General features: G+C 41.9%; 1 protein-coding gene across 1 annotated transcript in view; it reads left to right on the top strand.

The window, feature by feature from the left end:
* Positions 1-27,913, top strand: part of AACS (acetoacetyl-CoA synthetase) — a 104,248-nt gene that overhangs the window by 44,904 nt on the left and 31,431 nt on the right. Inside the window, exons 6-11 of the mRNA XM_073676145.1 lie at positions 10,492-10,606; positions 11,054-11,135; positions 21,086-21,236; positions 23,191-23,271; positions 23,969-24,093; positions 27,343-27,407. Coding sequence (XP_073532246.1) covers positions 10,492-10,606; positions 11,054-11,135; positions 21,086-21,236; positions 23,191-23,271; positions 23,969-24,093; positions 27,343-27,407 — 619 coding nt within the window. The remainder of the gene's footprint in view (positions 1-10,491; positions 10,607-11,053; positions 11,136-21,085; positions 21,237-23,190; positions 23,272-23,968; positions 24,094-27,342; positions 27,408-27,913) is intronic.

The following is a 27,913-nucleotide window of genomic DNA, read 5'->3' as shown; positions in this document are numbered from 1 at the left end:
ATCATGGTTTGAGTCGAAGATCATGGGTCCTCCAGCAAGACAATGACCCAAAGCACACATCCAAAAGTACACAGGAATGGTTAAAAAAGAAAAAATTGACTGTTTTAAAATGGTGAGCAATGAGTCCTGACCTCAATCACATTGAAAATCTTTGGGGTGAGCTGAAATTTGCCATTGGGAAACATTCAAGAGCTTGAACAAACTGCAAAGGAAGAGTGGGAGAAAATTCCAGCTGAGAAGTGCAAGAAGCGAATAGATGGCCACAAGAAACATTTAGAGGCTGTCAGCAATGCCAAAGGGTCTGCAACCAAGTATTAATTAGGGGTGCCTTTATTGCTGCACATGCTGTTTATTCTGTTTCTTCTTTGAAATTGCAACATGGAAGTTGAAAAACAATGTTTTATTGTTGTATTACTTTGGATAATAACACTTTTTACTAATTAAAAAATCCTGAGGATATAACTTTGGTTATTCCTGAAGATATTGTACAGTCTATGAAAAAATGAAGGGGTGCCAATAATGGTGAGCAGCACTATAGGTTCTAAGAAAATGCCAGCATTCTTAGAATGATATGCAATCCTCGTCTCTGATTCATTCCTGTCTATTTAATAATCTACTGCTTTTTTATAACCATACATTAGTCACAAGTAAAATATAAAAATATAGGGGAGGCACATATGGGGGTTTATGAATGTTTCAAATGTGAAACTTGGTTTAGCTTTGCCTGTTAGCAGATAATGGCTTATTTACATAATAATCGCTGTTTTGCAAAAAATGACTTCACGGCACTCTGAAAAATAAAGCTACTTTGTAATCTAACTTCGATAACTAGTTTAGGACAAGGCCATTTTTTTCCCATTCCTGATCAGGCACATTTTCTGGTTTGTTTTTTTGTATATGTATTTTAACAACTCTAAAACATTTTTTCATTCAGATATTCAAGTAATCATTGTCTTTTTTTAACAACCACAATGAACCACTTTAAAAAAAACAAAAACGTTTTAAATTGTGTTCTTTTTTCCGTAGAGATTATTTTTATATATTGCAGATATTTTTTTGGTTTTTTGAAGGGGGCAGTGCTAGAAACAGCATATCAACGTTTAAATACATTTTATATATTGCTGATTTCCCCTGTAACTTGGGCTGGTACATTAGCCCCAGCCAGTTACAGGGTAAATTTAGCCTCCTATTTGAACTCCTGAGCTGACCTGGGTTTGCTAGAACTGAGCAGCTCCTACTCCCTCTCGGCACCCTGTCATCACATGATCGCTGGGTGTGGAGAAGGTAGCGTTGTCAATGCTTCCTATACTGTACACACAGCTCTTGTTCAGCACTGTACATACAGCAATCGGGAAGACAGAGATTGTAATAAACCACCTCTGCCTTCTCTATGTGGGGAGTCTGACTGTGTCTAACAGCCGGCCCCCTGCTTCTTGAGCTGCATGATCTCTATGCAGCTACTTACTCTACAATGAGGTTTTAGAACTTCACTGCAGAGTAAAATGCTGACCACGTGGACATTTAAGCCTATGGCCCGTCTGCAAGTAGTTAAAAGATATAGTGTCATTTATGAGGCACAACAATACCTTTTTAAAGGGAATCAGTGTCCAGATTTTTGTTACCCCAAAAGAGAGCAGCGTGACGTAGGGGCAGAGACCCTAATTTCAGTGATGTATCATTTACTGTGCTGCTTGCTGCAGTTTTGATTTACAAACTGTTTCCTCTTCTGCAGATCTACTAGTTCTCTGAATGCGGAGCTCTGTATAACCCCATCCACACCACTGATTGGCAGCTTTCTGCCTATGGACAGTGTACACATAGCTGCCAATCAGTGGTGGGGGTGGGGTTATGCAGAGCTAATGAATATAGAAGACGACATGGCAGCAGGTTTACTAGTCCTCTAGTGATAGTCTTCTGCTGATTTTTATCAAAACTTCAGCCAGCAGCCCAGTAAGTGATATTGCTGGAATCAGGATTTCTGTCTCTACATTATTAGATTAGGTGGCAAAACACTGGTAACAGATTCTCAATCTCCATTGGGGAAAATTCATAGGGTGCTGTCACAGCCAGGATGCCATTTTCTTTCAATGAAGCCCATAATACCGATAGTCCACAAGAAGCAAATCAGGGAAGATTGCTGTTCAGGGAAAAGAGGATCGTGCATATAACATAAAAAGATGGCTGTGGTCTAAGAATGAAAGCCATAGTGAATCAGCCAGTGGGGGGCGCTGCAGCAAAGGAAAATATAATAAGAGTGGCAGATAGGGTGAGCTCTAATTTTATAGATAGTAAGTATGAGGTTTAACCCAAGTAAAAAATCATTAGTTGCCCAAAATATGAAGGAGCTTAAATATGAACTGTAGTATAAAAGTGTAGCAAAGATACTAAACCAGAACTACTCCTTCAGGACAAGTACACAGTGAAGTAAAGAATTACCTTTGCCATAATGCAGTGCCAGAGTCTCCAAAGGTTTACTTGCAGTGCGGCTTCTTAAATCTGCCGGGTGTCAAGTTTTTGCAGTTTCAACACAAATTTCACCCCTTGCAATGTGCAAATTGTCACTTCAGAGGAAGAGGACTTGAACTCTAGTGCCACCTATTGGAAGCAACAATCTTTTAAGTCTCCTCACTCTGACATGCCAAGCTTGACATGTCACTCTCCACAAGGAGAAACGTTACCCCCTTAGAACCCCTGTCCAGGGCCTCTCACCCAGCCAAATCAAATCTCACACTTTGCACTGACAAGGGGCAATCACACCGAAACACCATGTCTACAAATTGAGATTCTGGTTTAGCTTTTATCCTAAGTCATATTGCAAGGCTCGTTGAAGGGTTGATATTGACTTGTAGGATAGCTGCTTCCAATAGGTGGCACTAGAGTTGAAGTCCTCTTTTTCTCTGAACGGACAGTTTGCATACTGAATTTCCCAGAAGAGCATGCATGGCTTTTAAGTCTCCTCACTCTGACATGCCAGGCTTGACATGTCACTCTCCACAAGGAGAAACATTACCCTTAGACCCCAACCCTTTGAATAGAAAGAGGTGAAATCTGCAAGAAACACAAAAATCCAAACTAGATATGCAACGTGTGAACTGCACCTTTAGGTTTCTAGTACTATCTTTTTCTCTGCTCAGCCTGGGGTATGCAGGAGGCACGTTTGGCGGACCTTAATTTTCTCACTGATCTGTACAGTGTAAGCATTATGTGCTCTGTAAACCGAGGTGTGACTGTGGTCAGGATGTGGGAACGTAGCCAGAGTCAATATACTACAGGTACTCTGGGTGTATTCTATGTTTTTCCTCGCTGTGCTCCATTTTCATGAACAAGAATGTACATATAAGGTTTAGTGTATATTGGTAACGTGAATATTGTTACATGCAAGTAACTAAGGTAAAATATGAGGTCCGGCACATAACTGAAAATATAACAACTTTTTATTGGTTGGTAGCCATAGGGTAATACCGTATATAGCCTAACTTGGTGTCTTTCCAGTTCATCCCAGAGCAGGGCCTTCATTCCCATGGCTGCATTAGAGAACATTGTACCATTGTACATGTATACACACTTCAGATCAGATGTGAGACGCCTTCCAGGATTTCACTCTTTACCGTAATTATGTAACAGCTTATTAGAAGGGAAGAACTTTTTTTATCCTGGCTGAATTTGAGAACTGAAGCGATTTTTAATTCTGCAACATGTCAATTCTTTCAGCATTTTTCTCTCCCTTTGAAAGCAATTAGAAAGTGGAAAAAAAAGCTCCAAAAATGCATTTTTCGCAGCGTTTTTATGTGAAGAAAACTTTATTAAGTATTTTTGTAAACAAAGCACACATATAATCCACACTCAGAAAGCGCTGCAAAAATGCAGCGAAAAATACCAAAAAAAAACGGGCGTTTTTAATGCAGCGTTTTTACTGCCGTGAGCAGGTTTTGCTTGCAGAAAAAAATGCAGCCAAAACAGTGCGTGTAAACATGGCCTTATACTCCAAACCCTTTTTTTGCAAGCTGAGTCGTAGTTAAAGGGGTTATCCACTACTTGGACAACCCCTTCTGAATCTCCATGTTTCCACTTTGTAAAATAATAACACCTACACTCTCCTCGGGCGCTGTTTTAGCGGTGTTGGCACTGGCTCTCCTAGGGATTGCGGTACATTATGTCACGGAAGAGGCAAAAATAAATTCTGCTTAAGTCTTGCCTATAGCAATAATTCTTCATGCTACCGACAGCCATCTAGTTTATTTTCTCCCCTGCATTTCTCGATTTGACCACCAGAGAGCACTAGCACCTTACTCTTCCCCTTGTTCCTGACATGAGCGCTCATCACCTCGCAAAATCTCTTAGAATTATTTTACTTGCGGAGAGGTACAGGAAAGTGTTAACCTTATTTCCACATTTTCATATGTTGTAAATGTTCGCTTGTTCTGCAATTCTCACTTCATTAAAAATCAATCTCTTCCCATAATTCTTCATTGCCGGCCAGTCAGTTGTGCTTTTCTTGGGGTTATTGCACTAAATCATCTGTTAGACCACAATGACACAGTAATGCACCGTCCCGGGAACGCTTCTGACTCATATCTGACTGTATAATTTTGTGTTCTCTTTGCGTCATCGCTCTTAATTTAACCATTGTCTTTTCTGAGTATTCTCCTCCGGCTACTTGATTGGCATCAGAAGGGCTCTTCAGGAACACTGCAGGCTGGCCCGAGAGTTAGAAACCAGCAATTTGGTGGCATCGGCTATTTAATCTCAGCAGGCATTCCAGGGTGATTACATACAGATTTGCTTAGCTGAGCATCTTCTGTGTCCGAAAAACATTCCAATGTTAAAGTACCACTCCAAAGTTTATTCTTTTTTCATTTTACCATCGGACAGGTATCAATAAGGTGTGTTCCATTTGTGTAATAAAATACCCGTCTTTTGCCGTTCCCAGCGCCACTCCACTCCACTTCTGCACCACGTTACCGGAGTTGTGACTCGTCTGTTCAATCCAGTGTATAGCCCAGACGTCAGTGAGACTCAGAACACATCTTTTATAGACTTACATTAAGGCTACGGTCACACTATCAGTATTTGGTCAGTATTTTACATTAGTGTTTGTAAGAAAAAAACAGGTGAGGAACAATCAGAGAAAACGTATAACAGAAACACGTCACCACTTCTGCATTTTTGTCCGACTCCTGGTTTTGGCTTACAAATACTGATGTGAAATACTGACCAAATACTGATAGTGGGGCTGTAGCTTAAGATAGGAAATAACCATCTTTAGTTTAGCTTGAGCTGGCAAATAGGTTCAGTCACAAGATGATGATGGTCAATCGAAGCAGCGCTGGAAACGGCAGAGGACGGCGATTGATAAGCATATTAATGCACACAGTGTACATACAATACCGATAGCTAACCAATGGTGAAATAAAAAAACAAAAGACACCGGATTCTTTCCATCTGCGTCCATGTGTCAAGTCTGCCCATATTGAAACTTTTTTACTTTTTCATCATTTCAGTTAGTTTGGTTAAGGACTTCTTTACATGGGTAAGAACGCTCACTTCTGATCATTGCGGCCATGTTCACACTGACCAAACCCTCGTTCATAGTCTGATCACATCTTTTTGGGTGGTCTATAATATAATCGTTGTAGGCAGCCATCTTTCTATGTAAACTGGAGAAGTGCTATGGAGATCGGCCGATATTTATTGGGACTCCGTAGAGATTGAAGCAGTTTAGGAAATAATATCTATATATAATATCTATCATAACTAATAACCATATACCTGATGCATGTAGACCCGATAGAGGCCATTGGGTGAGTGTGAGCCTCTGACCTATATGATGGGAGCTTTCTCAGTATTTATGACTAAGGAGTATGTAAAAATAGCATGGTTGCTGGCTAGCATGTTCCCATGTTCAATGTATGAGATCCGTGGTCTGCTCAGAAATTTCTGACCTTGCTGGGACAGAGAGGACACAAGGCTACACCACCACATGTATCAGCCATAGCAAAATGAAATAGAGCAAAGCAAGGACCATATTAAGCTTCCTTTTTGCCCAACTAATCAGAGTTTGATGTTTATATTCCAAATTGGAAAAATAAATTCTGAGCTGAAGTACTGATTATAACTGACAATCTGTACCCTGTAGTAAGTAATACATAGAGTCCCTGTCTAGGCTGGACCACAAGTCCCAGCCAAACTAATGTGATGCAGGTCCCACAATGCTGTTGGCAGAAGAGCACGGCGCTACCTAACAGCAGAAGTACTAGGAGAGGATTCCGACACAGACATAACACTGGGATTACACGAAGAGACAGAAGGATTTGGAGAAGCCTACATCCACAGAAGATCTGTGGTTAGTTCTCCAAGATGTTTGGAACAACCTCCTTGCCAAGTTCCTTCAAAAACTGTGTACAAGTATACCTAGAATTGCTGCTATTTTGAAGGTAAAGGGTGGTCACCCCAAATATTAATGCGATTTAGATTTCTCTTTTGTTCATTTTGGTCCCTATCATTTCATCTTCATCTCTGAAAAGCCACTGGAGAAATCTATTGGCCGTCAGTCTGCATGGATTACCAGGGCCTCTGGAAGGGTCAGTTGTCTAGTTCTGTTTGGTTGTCAATAAGCGGCTCCAGATAAGTATGGCAGCTGCTCATCTCCCCTGCATTAATTAATTTAACATGTGCTGTTCTGTCTCCAGATCTGACTCATTACCTCATTGTTATCTGTATATATTTTGCTCGTTCCGTTTTGTAACCGAGCGCATGTCTTCTAGTGGAACGTGACATAAGCTTCCTGTGTGTTTTATAAGGAAAGTATTTTTATAGGTGCTACCTGGCAGCGCTGATGTGTAAATGATGGTTCATTTACTTTGTGCGTTGCTGCAGCAGGATGATAAGATGCTATTTGTGGCTGCAGACGAATGGTGACATCGGCATGAACGATGCTGGCACAGGATGTAATAAAGGGGCTGTCTGCGGTGATGTTTTATTGATGGGGCTAATGCATCTCTATGTATTGGAGCTGTGCCAGGATAATATTCTGTCTGAGATGGACAGAACCTTTTCGGATATGTTTTCAGTCTGAGAATTTATTGCAGAAATTTCTATATTTGAAAAGTCCATTCCTTACATCTGAGCTGTGCTTCTGCAGCGAGCACATGGGTTTCTGCAAGCTCCAATTCAGATTGGACAGTTGCTGAATTTTTGGAACAAACTTTCTTCTGTTGAAGAAACTTATTGAAGGGATTGCTCACAAAAATTGATTTACTGCCTCAAATGAATAGTACAAGTGAATATATTACTGTAATATATCTTACTGGAGAAAAATGCTTCTTTCTCCAATTATGAGCCACTTCTTCTCCCCCTTACTGCCTCTTGAAACTCTGTATACACTCTTAAAAAGTGCTGTAAATACTTTTATGCCAAAACTGACAAAAATATTCTCGGAGTGATACCTTAATGGCTAACCAGGTATTTTTTTTTTTTTTTGTAAAAATCCTGTAATATCTCCTTGATTAGACATGAATCCTTGTATTCGGTCCTGTAGAGAAGTTATCTCCTCATGGATGGTCCTCTTCTTGTTGTAGAAAAATCCAATGAGGTGATTCCGCAGTAAGATTTGTATGGCTTTGTCATCTTGCTCTATTAAACCCCTAGCATACTTCCGCTACATTGATGCTCTGCTAATAATCTGGATAGGCTCAAAAGATGATCTGCTCACTTTCCACGATAACTTCAACAGGTTCCACCCAACCATCAAGCTCACCCTCAACTTCTCAAAATCCCAAATACATTTTCTGGACATGACCATTTACATCAAAGACAACACCATACAAACATCAATTTACCATAAGCCCACAGGACGTCCAGCATATCTTAGATGGAACAGCTTTCATCCAAGACTCACAAAAAATCCATCATCTACAGTCAAGCTCTGAGGTACATTCGAATCTGTTCAGACAGCAAGGACAGAAAACTGCAGCTACTATCCCTGAGGAATACATTCCTACAACAAGGATACCATCCACTGGTAATAGATGAACAAATTCACAGAGCTACAAGGATACCAAGAAGTAGTCTCCTGGATTACAGACAAAGGGAAGACAACAACAGGGTACCTCTTGTGGTCACATACAACCCCCACATGAACATCCTAAGGAAAATTGGTGCTGATCTCCAACCCATATTCCACAGAGACCACAAAGTGAAAGAAATATTCCCAGAACTGCCACTTCTCTCCTACAAACAGCCCCCTAACACAAGGAATCTCCTTGTCAGAAGTGTCCTCTCATCACCATCAGTGACGGGCACATTCCCATGTAAAAACAAAAAATGCAAAACTTGTACCCACATATTACCATCAAATACAGTCTGCATACCTAACACAAATCAGGACAACAAAATCATGGATGTCTTTTCATGTACATCCTCCAATGTGGTGTACATTATACAATGTAAAAGGTGCCCAGAAGGAGTTTATAATGGAGAAATGATGCAAAAACTGCAAACGAGAATGAATTTACACAGACACACAATAAAGAATGAACTGGACACGCCTGTGGGAAAACATTTCTCTGGCCGGGGACACTGTATGAAAGATCTAAAAGTTTTAATACTAAAAGGTCACTTCAAGGGCAACAGAGAAAGAAAAATTTGGGAATTCAAATTGATAAGGATGTTCAGTTCACTGACAACAGGACTAAATATAACACCTGGGTTAATGACTCACTACATGGACATAATTCACACCCCCAGATAATTAAACATTCCCAAGGCCTCTCATTTTGCAACAAAAAAAAAAAATTAGCTCTCCCTAACTTATCAGTAGGAGTCATCACAACTTACACCTCATGAACAAATGTCTTGTTGCAACATCTCTCAAATGTTGTGCCTTTTGTGTTATGAATTAATTTGTAATCTCGCCTGAAGAAGGAGCCTCTGTGCTCTGAAAGCTTGCATATATATATATATATTTCTGGTTAGCCAATAAACGTATCACTCCGAGAATACTTTTGTCATTTTTGGCATAAAAGTATTTACATTGATTTTTCTGGCTAACACGGTACCACAGTATAACTTTGTATTGTACATCTTAAAAAGTACTAAAATCCATCTAGAGAGACAAGACTGACTTTCACTTCCCTTAGGGATCAGGTTAAATTCTGCCTATAGATATCTTTGGAGAGGAGGGTGGAGAAAGAGCTGCATGAGTGATCCAGGCAGAGACGGAAATGCTGCTTTCTAGTAAGTGTTGCATCTCATCCTAGTGCTGGATTCACAGCTACCATGCTCAGTAATGCTGTATGACAAACTCTGTGCTGCTGATTCTGAGTGTGTGCTGCAGATAGATCTATGTATGCTGTTTGTGGAAAACAGCATAGCAGTTAGTCTCCATCCACTAGTTCAGAGACTACTGTAAATACAGAGAGGAAAACTGCTGATAAATGCAGAATTTTTTATGCATGGGTATACATGAATTGGCCAATTTATGCGACAAGAACCTTCATTTATTGTAAGTACACTTTATTTAGCAATAATGCAGTTTAGTTCTTATGTTTTCAGTGTTTGCATATATCTTGGCCCATACAGAGTGCTGCTGTGTTTTCTTTTTGTATGGTATACAGTCATTGCAGCTTGCACCTGTTCACACTGTATGAAGATTTTCTGTTTTCTTATATTTTAAAGACCTGTCAATCAACCAGAGTAGGGAGAAGCCAACTGAGGGGCCCCATCGGGCTAGTCAGCCTAGGCGGCTTTTAAAATAGTTTTCTCTGAAGTGAAAAGACATTCTTACATCCAGGCTTGATTGATGCTGCCTGTGGTTCGGGCAGCATGTATCTAATGACCGCTTCCCTTTTAAAGATCTAATAGGTGCTTTAACCTCCAATAAATGGTCGCTAATGTTTCAGTCAGAAATAACGATGCTTTCCATATGCATCTACTGGCTGCAGGTCTCCCAACTGAAACATGACGGCTTTATATATTTCTGTGAGGATGTCAAGTTCGGGTCGGGAGAGCCGCAGCGAGTCCATGCATTGCGGTCCATGTTCAGACTGACTTGCTCAGATGTCTGAATGAGCAGGTTTTTATCTACTGATGGGGAAAAGATAACAATTGTTAGCTGACGGCAAGAAGACATCTTGGAAAAATGTGGGAAATTGGAGCACAAGGTATGCTAACAGCAGTGAAGCTCATTGTTTCAGGGGCTAGCCTCTGATTTTTTATTTATTTTTTAAATGGAGTGAATGCAGAACAAGTGTTTAAAATATTAACATGCCTATTCCATCCCCCATCAATGTTGCTACTTTGACATCGCATCCAATATTTATTGCATTACTGCAGCCAATCATTGATCTCATCCCTGATGCTTGTATGTATGGCTGGTGTTGGCTGAGGCCAGTGATTGGCTGCAGCGGTCATAACTGGCTACGGCTAAACACGTCTGTTTTAAACCTGCAATAATTCCTGTAGCTTTTTGGGGGTTTTTTTGTCTTTCTTTAGGGAGTGCTGGACAGATTTTCCCAGATTCAGCCCAAGTTAATCTTCTCAGTGGAGGCCGTAGTGTATAACGGGAAGGAACATGGTCATTTGGAGAAACTTCAGAATGTGGTGAAAGGTACAGTACTGGCTGGTATCCAATTACATATATCCTTTTACTGTACAGAATCTATGTAACAGGCCGAATATAAGGAGAAAAAAAGAACGGATGTCCTCAATGTTCATTTAACAGCAGCATAGAAAATTGATCCTTTCTGTGCCTCTGTAGCAGTGCCTATTACAGGTATCCATTGTCCAGGCTATACAGTATATGGTTTGGGGCTGTCCAGGAATACAGTACTTATTCTTAGAATAGGTCATCAATGTCAGATTGGTGGGGGTCCGACACCCGGCATCCTCACAGATCAGTTGCTAACACTCAGTGTACGGAGCCAGAGCTCACTGTGTGACTGATATATTAATAAGGAATTCTCCATCTTTTTGCAATGCCGTGCCCTTGTGTGTTTTCTCTGCATGATCATCCCGCTCTCGTACCTGAAGTCCACTCTGCTTCTGCTTTCCTCAGGATTACCAGATTTGAAGAAAGTTGTTGTCATCCCTTATGTTCTCCCAAAGGATAAAATAGACATCTCCAAGATTCCCAACAGGTTGGTTCTGATGAGGGCTGCTAGCCATTGTAGTGCGTTTCTTTCATAGACGTGACAAAAATTATTAAATCCATTAAATAGCTGTCCTTTTTTTTCGATATAATAATGCATGAATGTTGGTAAAAAAAAATCATTAGACTGGAATCTGGAACCTTTTTATTGTTTGTGGAATTTTCACTGATGTTTTTCTATGCGTTTTCTTGTCTTCTGTAGAACTTAAAGGGTCAGAAAAAAAATATGTAGAAAATTAAAATTAAGATAAAAAATGGGACCACAAAATCTTGTAAACAACACCATTAAAAACGCTGAAGAAAGGGTGTGGAGGCGACCTTATAGTCACTGCCAAATATGACGATCTCCATTGGGGAACTGTGTATTAGGCATGGTGAGATCCACCATGCTGGATGCAAGTCTCCCTCTACAACTTAGCTCTGAGGGGCTGCCGCACCCGTGGGAGTGCTAAGCGTATACTTTTTTTTTTTAATTTGTCAATCTGCAGTAGCCATTCTGCACCATAATACTTGGTGCTTATTTGCCCCTGCAACTCTGCTACAGATTTTTCTGTGTGAACATACCCAAGTGTGCTTTTGTCCTGTACTTTGACAACTGATTGAGCAGGAAATGCAAGTGGTAGCATGGAGTATTGGACTGGATTAAAGCGATTCTGTCAGCACAAAATGACTGTTCAAACCAAGCAAAGACCCTCAGTGCACCCTTGGCATGGCTGAGGAGTTCAGTGCATCTTCCCCTATACTTGTTTTACATCTATCTCTGTCCTACTCTTCATTGGCTAACAGATCTGTCTTTGCAGCAGGCAGAAAAAGACTGAGATACGGTAGATGGAAAACAAGTAGGTGGGAAAGTGCACTGAACTGTTTGAGCACACCAAGGGTGCACCAAGTGCTTGTGCTTGGTTTGAACAGTTATTTTGTGCTGACAGAATCCTTTATGTAAAGCCTAACGAGTAGTTGTGCACAGACCTACAGACTAAAGCATGCAAGGAGCATTGCGAAGTATTAAAGCATGATCTCCAAATAGACCTGCTTATCAGAGTGTCAGATGGGTGAGCAGACCAATAATGATATAGCTGGTATCTGCATGGAGCAGCACGGTGACTCAGTGGTTAGTAATGTACCCTTGCAGGACTTAGGTCTTGGATTCATATTCCACCATGGAGAACATGTGCACACTCCAAAGACATTCTGATAGGGAATTTAGATTATGAGCCCCAATGGGGACAGTGGCGCTATATAAATAAGTAAAATAAAGGAATAAGGTTTCCTGCACATGGTCGTATTTTTGGTCCAAGTGTGATCTGACAAAACATCAATTTGCACTCTTACGATTGTTAGTATATGGAGCCGTGGACTGGCTCGGTTATTGAGATCGCACTTGGCTATGCAAGTCAATGTGTCCATGGAAAACATTAAACTGCACTCGGATGTCATCTTAGTGCAGTCTGACTTCCACGGGCTGTCAGAATGGAGAAAATGGAGAATTTTTTTTCTGCTTTTTGTCCTGATCAAAGAAAATCAGATCACCCTGTGATCACACTCTAATCAAACTCTGATCACAGCGTGATTTGCATAATTGACCCGATTCTCTTGAATGAGAGAGTACACGATAATCTGCACCTGACCTAAATCTTTAAAAGTCCCCTGTACTGGAATGTTAGTGAGCAGCTTTACTGTCAGTTCTGAAAAGTGAACCAAGGAACATCACTGAAACGGTTTATTTAGTCTTGGGGCAGTCCGTGTTAAAATCAGATAGCACACCCACCAATGTTATTGTAGGGCTGTTCAGCTGACATTATTTTTGACATTTTCCAAGTGTTCATGTGAAAAAAAAATCCCAGCATGCACTAGTGTCTTCTGTATTTTAAATGACTCGTCCATTAAAGTCCATAGGTTCGCAAAAATAAAATTGGATACATAACAGATTATCTGTATTACATATGAGTTTTCCGGATACATGGCAATTCTTAATAAAATTTTCAAAATCAAATACGTTTTCATAAGTTAACAGCTGATATATAAAAACATTTTTCATATGCTCATCTGAACTTGGCCCGAACGGTTGTTGCTGTGTCTGCAGATATCCCCTTTCTGTACCATGGTATTGAGACCACCTACAGGTAGCACTAGTGATGGACCTAAGTTCCTGGTTTGTCTTCCCATCTCCATTATTACCTACTATCGGAATGACGGGTATTAGTATCCGTACCCTGGTCCAGCATGACTGAGTATGAAGGGAAATGGAGCAGGAGAGTAGAATCTGATGCCTGCTTTTGTCTTTTCCAGGTAGAGTATAGACTGACATTCTGGCTCTGCAGTGACTAGTAGGGGACAGGACACTTCTTGGCAACATGTTAACTATTCATTAACACATCTGCAGCAAATTTGGTTTACTGACTCTAAGCTTTATAAATACATTTTCATGTTATTATTTTGGTGCCGCATGTTGTGTACATCAATGAAGATCTGACCGTGCCGGCTGTTCTCATCATCTAGGAAAACAAACACTGACAGATGGAAAGGACTGAGCAGGAAATGGATTAACGCTGTATAGTTGTGTCTGCCATCACTCTACCTTATTGCTCCATTCCCATTGCCTTATCACCTCTAATTACTCACCATAGATTATTATTGTTCCCTCTGTATGCAGATCCAAGCTAACGTTTCCCGTAGACATTGAAAGGATTGTTTAACATTTGGAAAGTTTTTCACTTAAATTGGTCCCATCCTTAGGATGTACAGTATTTGGTAATAGGGTTCATCCCCTTTAACTACCGGTCTACACTTCCCACCTAAATAAGTGGTATCTACAGACATATATATACTAGCTATTGAACCCGTTCTACTCCCGGGTGGCGAGCATTTTTATTGGTATATGGTCTCCCATGCTGGTATGTGCTGCCCCCCTCCTGGTATTTGTGCTGCCCCCATCTTGTCCCCACCATCCTATCCTGGTATGCATGGCACCCCTCACCCCCAATCCTGGTATGCATGGCACCCCTCACCCCCAATCCTTGTATGCATGGCACTCCTCACCCCCAATCCTGGTATGCGTGGCACCCCTCATCCCCAATCCTGGTATGTGTGGTACCCCTTCCCTCATCCCTATCCTGGTATGTATGGTATCCCTCATCCTGGTATGCATGGGCCCCTCACCCACATCCTGGTATTCATGGCACCCCCTCACCCCCCATCCTGGTATGCATGGGCCCCTCATCCCCAATCCTGGTATACATGGTACCCCTCATCCCTATCCTGGCATACATGGCACCCCTCATCCCTATCCTGGTATGTATGGTACCCTTCATTCCTATCCTGGTATGTATGGTACCCCTCATCCCTATTCTGGTTTACATGGCACCCCTCACCCCCCAATCCTGGTATGCATGGCACCCGTCACCCCCCAATCCTGGTATACATGGTCCCCTCACCCCCCAATCCTGGTATGCATGGTCCCCTCACCCCCCAATCCTGGTATGTGTGGTACCCCTCACCCCCCAATCCTGGTATGCATAGTCCCCTCACCCCTCAATAATGGTATGTGTGGTGCCCCTCATCCTGGTATGCATGGTCTCCTCACCCCCCAATCCTGGTATGTGTGGTACCCCTCACCCCCCAATCCTGGTATGTGTGGTACCCCTCACCCCCCAATCCTGGTATGCATGTTCCCCTCATCCCCCAATCCTGGTATGTGTGGTACCCCTCACCCCCCAATCCTGGTATGTGTGGTACCCCTCACCCCCCAATCCTAGTATGCATGGTCCCCTCACCCCCCAATCCTGGTATGTGTGGTACCCCTCACCCCCCAATCCTGGTATGCGTGGTACCCATCACCTCCCAATCCTGGTATGCATGGTCCCCTCACCCCCCAATCCTGGTATGCATGGTCCCCTCACCCCCCAATCCTGGTATGCATGGTCCCCTCACCCCCCAATCCTGGTATGTGTGGTACCCCTTACCCCCCAATCCTGGTATGCGTGGTCCCCTCATCCCCCAATCCTGGTATGCATGATCCCCTCACCCCACAATCCTGGTATACATGGTCCCCTCACCCCACAATCCTGGTATGTATGGTACCCCTCACACCCCAATCCTCGTATGTGTGGCCCCATCATCCCTTTCACACTGTACACACATGCAAAAAAAATAAACACTTATACTCACCTTTCTTCTCTGTGCTCCAGCGCTGCTGCGTCCTGTTCTGCCGGAGGCCGGGGGAGGAGTGCGGCGCCGGAGCACCGCGCTGTCCGGTGCCATTTTGCTGAAGACACACTGCAAATGTGTCTTCAGTAAAATGGCGCCGGATAGCGCTATGCGCATGCGCCCATCCGACGCCTCACTCCTGCCCCGGTCTCCGGCGAAGAGAGGCGCCGCGACAACGCTCCTCCCGGTCAGATAAGTATGTCAGTATGGCGCCGGAGATCGCGGTATGCGTTCAGTGTCTACGCATACACTCCTCTTACCTGTAACGGCTGGATGCCTGCTTCTCTCTGGAGCCAGACTGCGCGTCGCGCATGCGCAGTCTATCGAGGTTTCAGACAGAGACACTCTTGCAGCGTTATATTATATATTTTGTCTACGAGAGCTAAAATAATCTTGTCTAGAAGAAATATTGGGCATCTTGGCTTTTTCCTGTAGAGCATTCTTGTTTCTCTTGGGAAGGAGCCTGTCTCCATTTCTTTGCCCCATAGAACTAATATGCATTTATGAATTGCCCATAGTACAGTATTTTTTAGCAGGGAGGTATTTTGGCTTAAACTCATTTTATGTATATGCCTTACTTATTGCAGGGGGAATACCTTGAGAAATTTGTTCTATATGGTTGTGCGAAATACACTCTCTTCTATGCCTTTCGAACTACAAATTAATGAGATTTGTGTTACGAGCGCACGGGAAATCAATACAGCACAGCCTTGTATGGTGTACCCAGGATTTCTGGTTTATTAGCGCATGTAGGCACTTTAAATAGGGTCACAGACCAAGGAAAAGTTCCCTCTGAACTGTGAGCCAATAGAAACTTCAGGAGTATGAATAGAAATGTGAAACGTCTCGCCCATCAGTGTTATTTTATCACTATGAGACAGGGGTTATAAGCCAAAATGAATACCACAGTCACAAAATGGAATCTGTTCTCTCACAGTTGTATATGCATATTATATAAGCAGTGGCTTAATTACATAGTGCTGTGCCCTATGCCAAGCTTTTAATGGGAATCTGTGTCCAGATATTTGCTACCCTATCTGAGAACAGTATGGTGTAGGAGAAGAGACCCTGATTCCAGTGATGTATAACTTACTGGGCTGCTTGCTGCCGTTTGGTAAAATCACTGTTTTATCTGGTGAAGATCTACCAGTTCTCTCAATAATAAGCTTTGTGTAACCAATCAGTGGTGGGGCAGAGTTGGACTGCAAGGCGGCAGCAGGCCAAGTAGTCCTCTAGTGGTGTTCTCCAGCTGATAAAACTACAGCAAACAGCCCAGTAAGTGACCTATCTCTTGATTCAGGGTCTCTGTCTACATCACGGTGCTCTCAGCTTAGACAGCAAAAACCTTGTGACAGATTCCTTTTAAATTGATCCAGCTTTTGAGCATGCCACCACCTCAGCCCAGACCCCAGACTAGATCCCTAAATCAGACTCCAGACCATTTACCTTACCTTGCTCATGGCTTCTCTTGTCTTCAGGTCCCAATGTGCCCAGTCATGTGGCCAGTTAAGTGTCCAGGCAGTATGCGATGCAGGGCATCAGGACCTTGTATGAGACACCATGTACAGCGCCACCTTGATGTCATAGTGAGATAACATCTACACATTTTTGACTCCTGTTGGCCATACAATGGACTGCCATTATCCTGAAATTTAATTTCATGTTTGGCTTTCCCTGATATTCGTCATTAGTTAAGTTTTCTGTCAAGACAGTAGACATTAAATTTGGTTCCTCCAACTAAAATTAAGAGCAGCTTTATTTTCCTGTAACATAACATGAAGGTGATGGTACAGCTGCCCAATGGAAGGAGGGTATGGACTGATGCTGACTGGGATGAGGGTACGGTCACACTTCTGTTTTTATATTTCGTCTTTTCCGTTTTTAGGATTTAATGTAAAAAAAGAAGATCTGCTGATTCAGATGTAGGTAGGGGAGACAACATCGATTATCATGGGGTCCGTCTGGGCTCCGTTATGTGCCCATTCTAAGGCTGCGTGCCCATTCTAAGGCTGCGTGCCCACTATGCGTTTTTCAAGCGTTTTTGGCGCAGAATTTCTGCAGCAAAAACGCTTAAAAAGCGCTTGGTAATACGTGCCCCATGGTCCCTAATAATAATCCGCATGTGCTGTGCATATGCTGCGGAAATTTCCGCTGCGGATTATAATTGCGGAAAAATATGCAACATGTCCATTAATTTTGCGAACACGCCGCGTAATTGCCGCCATTGATTTGCATTGAAACGCTTAATATCCGCATGACTACATGTACACATGCGGATATTAAGCGACTCAATGTGCGGATGGCACCGGGGCCTGGAGAAGAGGAGATTCTACTGCAGACCCGGGTACCATAGAACCTGTTAAAAAAAAGAATTTAAAATAAAAAATATACATTATACTTACCTTCCGATGTCCCCCGGTCTCCCCTATGGTGCGTCATGTCATTTAGTCATGTGACAGGTCACTCGACAGCTGACGTCGGCGGTTGCGTGACCTGTCACATGACTAAATGACATCATGGAAGGTCCTTTTACACCACCGCAAACCGTACGAGAGACCGGACGCAACGGAGAAGGAGACCGGGGGCCATCAGAAGGTGAGTATAATGTTTTTTTTTTTGTTTGTTTTTTTACCTTTTTTCTTCTTTTTTAAACTATTAGCTTGGTCACACTATATAAATCTATGCCGGTTGCATGGATTTATATAGTGTGACCAAGTTGTCAAGCACTTTCCAAGTGATGCTAAAATCGCCTGAAAAAGTGCTCGATAACCCGCATGCGGAAATGCATGCAAAAACGCTTGACAAACGCTTCTACCTGGCAGGAAAAACGCATTTAAAATCCACATGCGTTTTTCCTGCCAGGGAGATGCAGAAAAAATATGCAGCATTTCTGCATGGTAGGCACTTAGCCTAACGGAAGAAAAACTTCTGTATGATGCGTTTTTTCTTTTATTCTAGAAATGGACACATAACGGAACCCAGACGGACCCCATAATAATCAATAGGGTCCCCCTGATTCCTATTACATCAGAGATCCGTTTTTTTTTTACATTAATTCTGATTCTGTTCCTTAATAAAATAGATAAAAGGAATGTTAAAACGCAGGTGTGAAGCCTGATAATATAACCACCTATGCAAATGGAAGGTGCAGAAGCAGATTTATCCCAGGAAGTTAAGAGCCAAGAAAACATCCAGACTGTGTACTTCACCCCTGGTCACCGAGCGGTTAACAGATATTTCAGGAGCTGCTAAATTATGGTAATGCATTGACATTTTTCATGTAAATTTCTGGGACAAGCATTCACTTGAACGTCTGGAAGAGAAGATTTATCTTCTCATAATGAGCGAAAATTGAAATTCATATTGTGGCGAGCGCCCTCCCTCCGTTTCTTTTGTATTATTTTATTTATTTTTGTTTGATTATTTTTCCTCTAAATGTAATTTTTCATAGCGTGCTGCGGCACTTACCCATTTACCATTCATACTTGACGATTAGATGGGAAATAGCTTCATTCCTTGGTTTTGTGATTAGAATGTGTGTCACCATGGGCATAGACGTGTGTCACCATGGGCATAGACGTGTGTCACCATGGGCATAGACGTGTGTCACCATGGGCATAGACGTGTGACACCATGGGCATTTCCTGTGCCGTATATATGCATGCTGCATCGGGAAGTCTGTGCATTATTACAGTATAGGATACTATATTATGGGGGGCATCTTATACCTGATTAAGATGTTCTTATTTAGAATAAAATCCCAGACCCTGTTTGATGCGCTCGTTCTTTGTGTTTGCAGTCTATCTCCATTGTCCTTGCTATTGTGCTCTGCCATCTGCCAAGTGAAAGGCATTTCATAAATCTGCCACCCTATTGCATGGTCTGAACTTGTGCCTGACCTTTCTTTGTTGCACTTTTATCTCTGAAATTGTCTTTCCTAATGCACTTTGTAGAAATAATTAAATGTATAATTTATATATGAATCCCATTTGTGCTTGAGACAATGCCTGTCATGCGGCACGGCGGTACAGTATCATGAATTTATTAACTGTACTGTTGGCGCTGCATAAAATCTACTGCATCTCCCATTTTACTCTCTTTGTGTTGGCGTCTGCCAAGTGGAAAAGTTTGTCACAAAACAGAATGTCTGTGCCAGTGTCAGGCATTTGTATTGGCAGTAATAATGAAGCGGCGGAGTCATCGCAGACGTAGTGCTACAGAGGCATTTTCATAATTCATGTTGCTTGTAGGTGATGTATTTGTGGCGCTACACTTGTAGCAGATGTGTGCTTCGCACTTGGGCCATGTACTTTGTTGAGCAATGCGGGCTGTCTATCCTCTGGTGACGAGTCACCTTCCTTGCAGATAGGGATACTAGCCTTAATTATTGCTATGTGCTTAATACCATCGGTTCTGCATTTATTTAAAGAGGAGCTGTCACCAGGTCATAACTAACCAAGTTTTGCTCTTTATGCCCCTGAGTATGCCAGGTTTTTGTTTTTTTTAAATCCGCCATATGGTTCTAAAGATGTGGGCCTTTTTATTTAGTGTTACTTTTTTATGGTCTTTACCAAGGGGGCGGCCCTCACAGGTTAATTATACAGAGCAGCCTAATAACACGCACCCAGAGAATCCTGTGGGCATCGCCTCTTTGATAAAGACCATAAAAATATGCACTGAATAACATACCTGTATCTTTGAAAACCTGCAGTGGATCTTAACAAAGAAATAACCTTTTAAAATGACCTTTTAAAGTTCTTATTCTCACCCATCTGCATGTTAGGTGAAAACTTGCTGATCAGTACAGTCCCAGCACAGTACCTGGTGTAAAGACTGGTACACTTCTTATAAAGACTGTAAATCACCAGAATTTTAGTACAGCAAGGAATTGTGGGAGATTACTGTTTTGACGTCTGCAGAATTGAAAACAGGCTGTAAATCGGGATCGGTATATCATGAATACAGCAATGTATCAACCCACTTAAGGGGTTGTCTTGTCTTATTTCTTCAGGAGCACAAGTCTCCCCTGCCTCCTGGCTTCTTGATTGGCTGGGAGCTGTGTGCTCCTGAAGATCTTTAGTTCGGACAAATGACATTGTCGCTCTGCTGTCTGAACTGAGCCATCTCCCAGGCTGCAGCAGAGACAGCTTTGCTTCTGCAGCCAGGGAGAAGCGGAGGGGGACTGAAGCAGGGAGACTCCAGCGTTACAGCCTCAGAACAGCCCTGCGAGCTCTAAGCATACGCATGCTCCTGGCCTAGGAAACCGACCACCTCTGAGACTGCAAAGGTAGCAACAAGCCGCAAACTGTAGAACTAAAAATTCCTCTGTCCTTGAGAATAGAGAGGATTTTTTTTATAAGAAATAAAGTTGCAAAGTTTCTTATTTTTACCAATCTTAACCATTTAATAAGGTGAGACAACTCCTTTAACCTATAACTAATCAATATTAAAAAATGAAGTTTAGCTTCTTTGGAGCAATGCATACAGCAAATGAATGGTTAATTTTGAACCAATAATCATAAGGGAATACAATATCACTGATGCAGTAAAATGCTGATGAATGCTTCCTAAATTGTTTCTATGCAGATTTAGTATTTTTTTGTTGATCTTGACCGCACATGAGATTTTTAGCAGAAAATAAGAAATTGATGGTTCTTTGACTAACCGGTCTTAGTACCGCTCACTGATCCACCGGATAATGTAATTTACAGCAATATTCTTCTCTTTTGCCAGTGTATTTCTGGATGACTTTTTGGCAACTGGAAAAGTTGGGGACCAATCCCCTCAGCTGGAATTTGAGCAGCTGCCCTTCAACCATCCTCTTTATATTATGTATTCTTCTGGCACAACAGGTGCCCCCAAGTGTATGGTGCACTCGGCCGGGGTAAGTATTGTACCGCAAGCTTTAATATATGACGGATGTCTGTTTATGTATATATATATATATATATATATATATATGTATATATATATATGTAAAATAACAATGCAATTTTTTTTAGATGAGGGAAATTCATTATATTGTTGGATAATGTCTCTTGCTGGATATTGTGTAACTGGGAAACAAGGGGCAATTCCGCTGCAGGGGCTTCAGATGGCTCCAAGGGGTTTATTACCTCAAAATCACCATATTGGAAATTCCTATTTTACACCACTTTCTTATCCTGTGCTGCGCCATTATTCGAGACTGAGTGGTGATGTAATGCTGGTGCCCCCTATCTGCATAGGAAATGCGCCCTCTGCTGGTTTGCTCTAGCCACTTTTTGCCTTGTGTTAAGGCCCATTTTAAGAGGCCTATAAGAATGAGTGTACCTAGCAATGCCCAATCATTCCCGATTAGTGATCTGTCTAAACAGGCCGGGAATCACCCAATGAATGAAGAGACGCGCTCCCTCATCCGAGATAATGTTTAAGCCAGTTTAAAAATCATTCTCGGCAGCACATCGTCCCGTGTAAACTTTCTGTTGAGACAAAAACAGGTTAAAGATATGAACCCTAAAAAAAATACAAAAACATACTGAATCAGATTTTTTGATGATTAGGGAGGAAAGAAACAAACAGACACACACATATATGTAAGTAGTAGTTAGTAGCTTGTATCCGTCTTATCTATTGAAGCCCGTTCTTGACATTGCAGTGCAGATCTTAGAATCCAGAAACAAGACGTTCTCACAAGCACTTACTCGTCTTACTAAACGTCAGCAGAGCAGACGATGTGTGAACAGCGCACGAGCCTGTCTGCTGACTACAATGTGCAGTCTCACCTACAGCGCTGCTGGGTCTTCAGCACTTCCATCAGATGTTCCTGGGGTGTGAGACTGCAGGGTGACATTAACCATGTCCTTACAAGAAGCTTTCTAACTTGATGATTATTTGGGTGGGGGAAAGACACGGAGTGGAGTAATCCTCTTCAATAACTATTTTCCCTAAATAAAAAATATCTGTAAAAGTAGGATCCATTGATGCCGTGTGACGCGCTGCATTAAATAAATGCCCACCAGCAACATGGTAGCTTAATAGCTTGCTAACACAGGCCGACCCAGCATCAGATGCTCAATAGGTAATAGATTGCTCAGTGTGCATAGGCTGCCATTGTTCTCAACACCTTAGGTCCTGTTCACACAGGACTATGAGCAGCCGAGAACAATGATAAGTTTTGCAGACCGCAGGAACATTTCACCCAACGAACGAGCGTATTGCTTGTTCGTCGGGTGATCAATGACCTGTTTAGACTGCAAGATTATCATCAAATGAGCGTTGCTAGGACCACCCATTCACAATAATCATAGTGTATGAATGGATTCCAAGCCATCCTTTACTGTGAAGTCCAGAAATGCTGCATTATTATTGTGGTCGCATCTACACATAACAGCTTGTGGGTGACAAGCATTCGTGGCAGATGTAGGAGTTGTCTCCCAGCTTTCCACAGTCTCTCAACACCATAAATTCTGTTTTTGTTAGCATAGTGCCTCAGTGGTTAGCACTGTAGCCTTGCAGCGCTGGGGTCCTGGGTCCAAATCCCACCAAGGACAACATCTGCAAGGAGTTTGTATAGGGAAAATAGATCTTGATTGGGGACCGCAATGATGATGTCTGTGAAGTGCTGTGGATGATGGTGCTATATAAGCAAAGCATAATAATAAAAAAATAATAGTGCCTCTCCTTTGCGCTCTGCTTTTCAGTACTGTACTGGTTTAGGAAACCAGGGCTTGACGCACGGGACCTGTAATGTTCTGTACATGGTATCATGCTCTTTATGTTTTTATTTTTCGTAGCTATCTGTATGATAACATTGTATAAAATCTTTCAAAAAATGTTTTTTCTTCTTTTACTTCTAGGGAACACTGATAAAACATTTATCAGAGCATATCCTGCACGGCAATGCTACCAGCAGTGATGTCATCATGTATTATACAACAGTACGTCACTTTTATAAAATTATTGCAGTCTTGGGCTCTGTTTGGCATTGGTCTACCAATGGATAAATATATATGATTTGCTGCTCTTTCCCATACAGTAAAAATAGCTGGAGGCCTGTCCATATGTCCAATGTGTTCACATAGCGAGTAGCCACAACTCCTCTTAGTATTCCAGGGGACTGGCACTCTGCACGTCTGTCCACACGTCTGTCCACACATATCTCAGATTATATTCCGCAGTGCTTCTTTGGTATATTTTGAGTTTTGAGATGTTATTCCTTTTGCCTATACCATGTCTGCTTTTAGTATAGGTACTAAATTATAGAACACTAGGTAAACCTGTTACTGAAAAAGACTTGGGTGTATGGGTGGACACCAAACTCAACCTTAGCGACCAATGCCAAGCAGCTTCTGCCAAGGCTAATAAAATAATGGGATGCATTATGAGCGACATAGATGCTCATAATTTCTTTGCTCTTATAATAAAGACAAGCCTTCTATGTTGGTGTGGAAACCTCTAGACGTAGTGGATGCCATTTTGTTCTAGTTATGTTCCTGAATGAAAATGATCATGACAGTGCAATTATGTAGTTAAGTGAGCAATACACCCTTGTAAATTAGGGCAGCTTGCAGATTTTATAACTGCTTTTTGACCATCCCATACAGATTTGCTTACAATTTGTGTTTTTCCGTGCAGGCTGGCTGGATGATGTGGAATTGGTTAGTTACGGCAATTGCCACCGGAGCCTCTCTGGTGCTTTATGATGGCTCTCCTCTTGTACCAAGTCCAAATGTTCTGTGGGATCTTGTGGACCGGCTGGGGTAAAGTAGATAAAACTGATACATGTTCAGAATGGCTATCAGAATGACTCTGTCCGGGAGAGGCAGAAAATAACCCAGTGCACTAAGATGCCTTTAAAGTGTCTTCTTCACAAAAGTCTCCTATACCAACCTCTAGTTCAGGTCAAAGTCCCCTATACCATACCAACCTATAGTTCAGGTCAAAGTCCCCTATACCAACATCTAGTTCCGGTCAAAGTCCCCTATACCACCCTCTAGTTCAGGTCAAAGTCCCCTATACCACCCTCTAGTTCAGGTCAAAGTCCCCTATACCAACCTGTAGTTCAGGTCAAAGTCCCCTATACCAACCTGTAGTTCAGGTCAAAGTCCCCTATACCAACCTGTAGTTCAGGTCAAAGTCCCCTACACCAACCTGTAGTTCGGGTCAAAGTCCCCTACACCAACCTGTAGTTCAGGACAAAGTCCCCTCTACCAACCTGTAGTTCAGGACAAAGTTCCCTATACCAACCTCTAGTTCAGGACTTCACTACGTGATCCACTACGGCATGGGAATATTCAATGATTTATGGTGATTAGAAGTGAAGGCATTCACTTTATACTTGAGCAGTTCAGGAAATATTCCCGGCGCTTGCTTTATCACCTACCGCTCGTGATGTATTGTTGTAGAAAGCACAATGCAGACACTCAAACCCACTTTATATGAAGATGGATTAACATACCATTTTGTACTTAAAATATATAGACGTGTGTAATTGTGCCAATTCAGGTTCCAGCTGAAGCTTGGCAGTCCCTGGCCGTAGTGGTGGCACTATTTTGGTCTCTCTCCACGTGATCATACATTGTAAGCTTATAGTAAATGACTCATTATGCTTATTTAATTTTGCCTTGACGTCTCTGCAGTATTTTCCCAGTGACATTTAGCTGAGAGCTCGGATGAAAGGTTATGTCCAACAGAGATGACTCTTTCTAGAGAAAGGTTAATCAAATCTAAGAAATACTGGTGGGCTAACCATGGCCATCCAAATCTTACTTTCTCAAATCGTCTGTTTTCTCTAAAAGAGCTAGTTATTGTAATTGGTGGATATTTTATAATTTCCTCAGTGTTATATGCCAGATGAATATATGTTAGCGTTAGCCCATGTCAATGGGATTTGTTACAATAGACTGCCTACCTGATTATTGCCCAGCAATTGTACCCAACTGAGCTGCAAAACCAGCCAGCTACCCTGTCGATAGGTCGTGGTTTTCAGATTGGTGGCGGTCTGACCCACGACACCCCCACCGATCAGTGGATCTCATCTCTGGCGGCATTGGGATGTAAACAGTTGTGGAGCAGGAGATCACCGCTCCATCTAATGTTTAGGCTGCGTGCCTACAATGAGTTTTTGACGCTGCATATTTTCACTGTGGAAAAAACACAGCGTACTATGATTCCTGCAGAGTGGATGGGATTTATAGAAATCTCATGCCCACTGGGCTTTTTTTGCTCAGTGTAAACTGACCTGCGGTGCTTGTTTTAAATCAGCAACATGTGAATTTTTCTAGCAGGTATGCTGAGTCTTATGTGCAGATTTTTCCCATAGAATTGCATTAGATGTGGAAAATCTGCTTTTTTAGTACCGTTCAATAAAGTTTTTTCAAAGCCAAATACCCGGACATATAAAACAAAATAGCAGCTTTATTTAAAACATGACATACCAATAGGTGCAGAAAATCTGTAACATCAAAAACTCATAAAAAGCTTATAGTGGGAACTTAACCTTAAAGGGGTATTCCCATCTTCAAGATCCTATCCCAATGTATAGTAGGTGTAATAATAATAATATTAGCAAATACCTCCAATTAGAAATGTAGTATAGTTCTTCTGATTCGCTATGCCACTTACCTCATGTGCAGGGCATTGCAGTAGCTTAGGAATCCATGGTTACGACCATTCATATAGTGACAGCTAGTTGCTAGTTGTCGTAACCATGGATACCTAAGGTGCTGCAATGCCTGCACATGAGTAAAGAGACAAAACAAATCAGAAGAACTATACTACATTTCTAATTTGAGGTATTTGCTAATATTACTACTATATATTGGGATATGATCTTGGAGATGGGAATATCCCTTTAATGGCAGTTGCCAGGTACTACAGATCAGCTGATGAATATGGAGCTGATCCACAATACCTAACAGCAACCACTAGTTGATGGAGTTGTGCTGTTCTACTCACAGCCTTTTAATTCCTGCCGCTGTGGTGCTGAGAACAGCTGATCGGTGAGGGTGCCATGTGCCGATAGCTCATCAATATCACATCTATCTGGTGTCCATCTAAATGTGCCTCAACATGGCATACACGTCATTTCCACATACAATAACATGAATATCTATAAATTGATTCAAGTCATGACGTATTATTTTCTGTCATGTCTGTTTTCTTACAAATTCACTACTTGTTTCTTAAGGGCTATGGTTAAGTAAAGTTTGACAACCAATACGGTCATGAATACAACTGGCATACACGCTTTCACACAGCTTAATGGACTCATAAAATGGCAAACCTGCTTGGTGCTGTATTGCCTTAGGACCTGTAATATAACATCTGCATGATTTTGTCATGCAAATGGCCTCTTCAGAGAGGAAAAGGACTTGAACTCTGGTGCCACCTATTGGAAGATGCGATCCTAAAAGTCAATGTCGACCCTTTAAAGGGAATCTGTCAACAGGTTTTTGCTATGTCATCTGAGGACAGCATGATGTTGGGACTGAGACACAGATTTCAGGGATGTGTCACTTATTAAGCTGTGTGCTGTTGTTTCAATACAGTGAATGTTTTATCTCCAGGAGATTATCACTGCCTGGACTACAGCTCGCGTGAGCAGTTGTCCGACCATGCCCCCTCCACTGATAAGCAGTTTACTGTCTAGTGATACATCATTGAATCAGGGTCTCTTCCCCTACATTATGCAGCTCTCAGATGCAGTAGCAAAAACCTGGTGACAGATTCCCTTTAAAGAACCGTGCCACATGATTTAGGATAAGAAGCCAAGCCAGATACTCCATTTGCAGACATGCGTTTCAGGTTCTTTGCCCCTCATCAGTGCAAAGCAGGAGATCTGAATTGGCTGTATGAGAGCCCTCTTACTGGGGATCTAAGGGGTAAAGTTTCTCCATGTGGAGAGTGCCAATCCGGCGTAAGGAGACTTATAAGCCAATCAATTTTCTCCTATGTAAGTTAACCTAGATTTCTTTAGATTTTTCAAGCCTGGGCTTTGTGTTTTACAGGATAACCATTCTGGGGACTGGAGCCAAGTGGTTGTCTGTACTAGAGGAGAAAAACCTTAAACCTCGTAAGTTTCTTCCTTTCATCTGTTTGAAATGACTAGCTGACCATATGATTCATGGAAGTGCTAGGTCCACCAGAGTAGGATCTGTTCTTACCAGCTTCCCAGTCTGACCAGTAGAGGAGTTCCTGAAGGCTCGGTGATCCCCACCCTCTGGGAGATCTGTATGACCTAATATTTTATGGTCACCTGTTATGGCTGATAATATACAGAATGTTGACCACATGATAAAGGAATCATTCACACGTCAGTTATTTTTGGTCCGTGTTTGTAAGCAAATATCAGGAGTGGAACGTATGAGAAAAAAAAACTATTGTTAAAAGGATTGGACCTTTTTTTATGTTTTGGAGCCACTTCCGGTTTTCACTTTAAAATACTGATGAAAAACTGATGTGTGAATTAGGCCTAAAAATACACAATAAATACATTATTGGAAAAAAACCTATAAGGCACTATATTTATTGGATATGGATGTAAGAGAAATGATGCTGGAGTATGGGATTTATTTGGGT

Source organism: Phyllobates terribilis, unplaced genomic scaffold, assembly GCF_046119375.1.
Source record: "Phyllobates terribilis strain yellow unplaced genomic scaffold, ASM4611937v1 Scaffold_1__5_contigs__length_1240528914, whole genome shotgun sequence".
Classification (NCBI taxonomy): domain Eukaryota; kingdom Metazoa; phylum Chordata; class Amphibia; order Anura; family Dendrobatidae; genus Phyllobates; species Phyllobates terribilis.
This window is presented reverse-complemented; position numbering and strand designations above follow the sequence as displayed.